The sequence below is a fragment of the Egretta garzetta genome, unplaced genomic scaffold, assembly GCF_000687185.1.
Source record: "Egretta garzetta isolate BGI_Z169 unplaced genomic scaffold, ASM68718v1 scaffold156, whole genome shotgun sequence".
In the NCBI taxonomy this organism is placed as follows: Eukaryota; Metazoa; Chordata; class Aves; order Pelecaniformes; family Ardeidae; genus Egretta; species Egretta garzetta.
In genome coordinates this window covers 2,451,433-2,452,596 of record NW_009260125.1, presented here as the reverse complement: position 1 = coordinate 2,452,596, position 1,164 = coordinate 2,451,433, and the positions used below count along the sequence as shown (strand labels likewise).

At 35.6% G+C, this 1,164-nt stretch overlaps 1 protein-coding gene across 3 annotated transcripts in view; it reads right to left on the bottom strand.

Annotated features, from left to right (window-relative positions):
- Positions 1-416: 416 nt before the first annotated feature.
- The window catches only part of PUS7 (pseudouridine synthase 7), a 24,774-nt gene continuing 24,026 nt past the window's right edge, over positions 417-1,164 (bottom strand). For all 3 annotated transcript variants that reach the window (XM_035896863.1, XM_035896862.1, XM_009641387.2), the window contains exon 17: positions 417-984. In XM_035896863.1, the coding sequence (XP_035752756.1) occupies positions 848-984 (137 nt within the window). In that variant the 3' untranslated portion in view covers positions 417-847. The remainder of the gene's footprint in view (positions 985-1,164) is intronic.

Sequence of the window (1,164 nt, the reverse complement as noted above, 5' to 3'; positions counted from 1 at the left end):
TCTATTTACAGGGCTTTAGCAACACAAGCTTTTTATTTAGGTTTAAAAAAAAAAAAAAAAAAAGGCTGAAAATGCGACGTCTTTTTAGAACAGCTAATTTTTTATTTTTTTTTTTTCTACCAGAAGCCCAGCTCAGCCCCTCCCAGCAGTGGACAGACGAGATGTGTAAAGGAAGGAGTAGTTACCAATACACGCTTAGACTTTTAGGTTAATTTATTTTCAGCACCTGTTCTTTGGTACAGGTATTAGTAAAGCTGGAAATACATACAATGTATTTTCTCAATGAAAAGATCAGCTGTACATCTTTACAGCACATAAAAAGCTTTGCTAACAGAATCCTCTACCGCATCAGCACAAACAGTACCAGCGAAAACTCCTGTGATAAAAACGTTCATCAATAGCTTAATTTTGTTGTAACTCATTTTCCTAAACGTTCATCAATAGCTTAATTTTGTTGTAACTCATTTTCCTAAGCTGTAATTTAATGTATTCAAAGAGACTTCAAGGTGCGCTGAATTCATGAAAACATTCAGTGCTTGCCAAAAAAAAAAAAAAGGCAAGTTAAACATTCTTAGTAGAATAGCCCAAAACTATTCTAAGCCCATTTCTTAAAGATGCACCCATGTTACAGCTCAAGCAACTTATCAATTAAAAAGCACCAATCACTAAGATCTGTATTATATTACAGCCACCATCTTGCAAATAACTACTTAAGTTAAATGCTCGCGCTAATAAAAACTTAAAAAAATACAAATCTCTTACTACCAGTCTTTAAAGATTTGTACAGAGTATGTAAATAGGAAAACACTTTATATATGTTAAAATCTAAGCCACTTTCGCAGTTCATTCAGCGTAACCAGGTAGTGTTCAGCTGGGTCTGGTTTTTTATGCTTGTGTCCATTTTCAAAACTTCTCGAATCGCCATGGTAGCGTAAGTGGATGGGGGAAGGGAGAACTCCATCTTTAGCGCCCTGAATTTACCATCTATCATAAGGGGTAAGAGGAGACACAAAGCAAGAAAAATTTGTTAAGGTCATAAGGAATGCTTATTCTGGATGCCATCTAAACAGGACTAAAATTTTCCATGACCAACCCCCCCCAACCCATAAAACAAAACATCCACCACCACCACACTCTATAATTTACAATTCACAGTGGAATTTC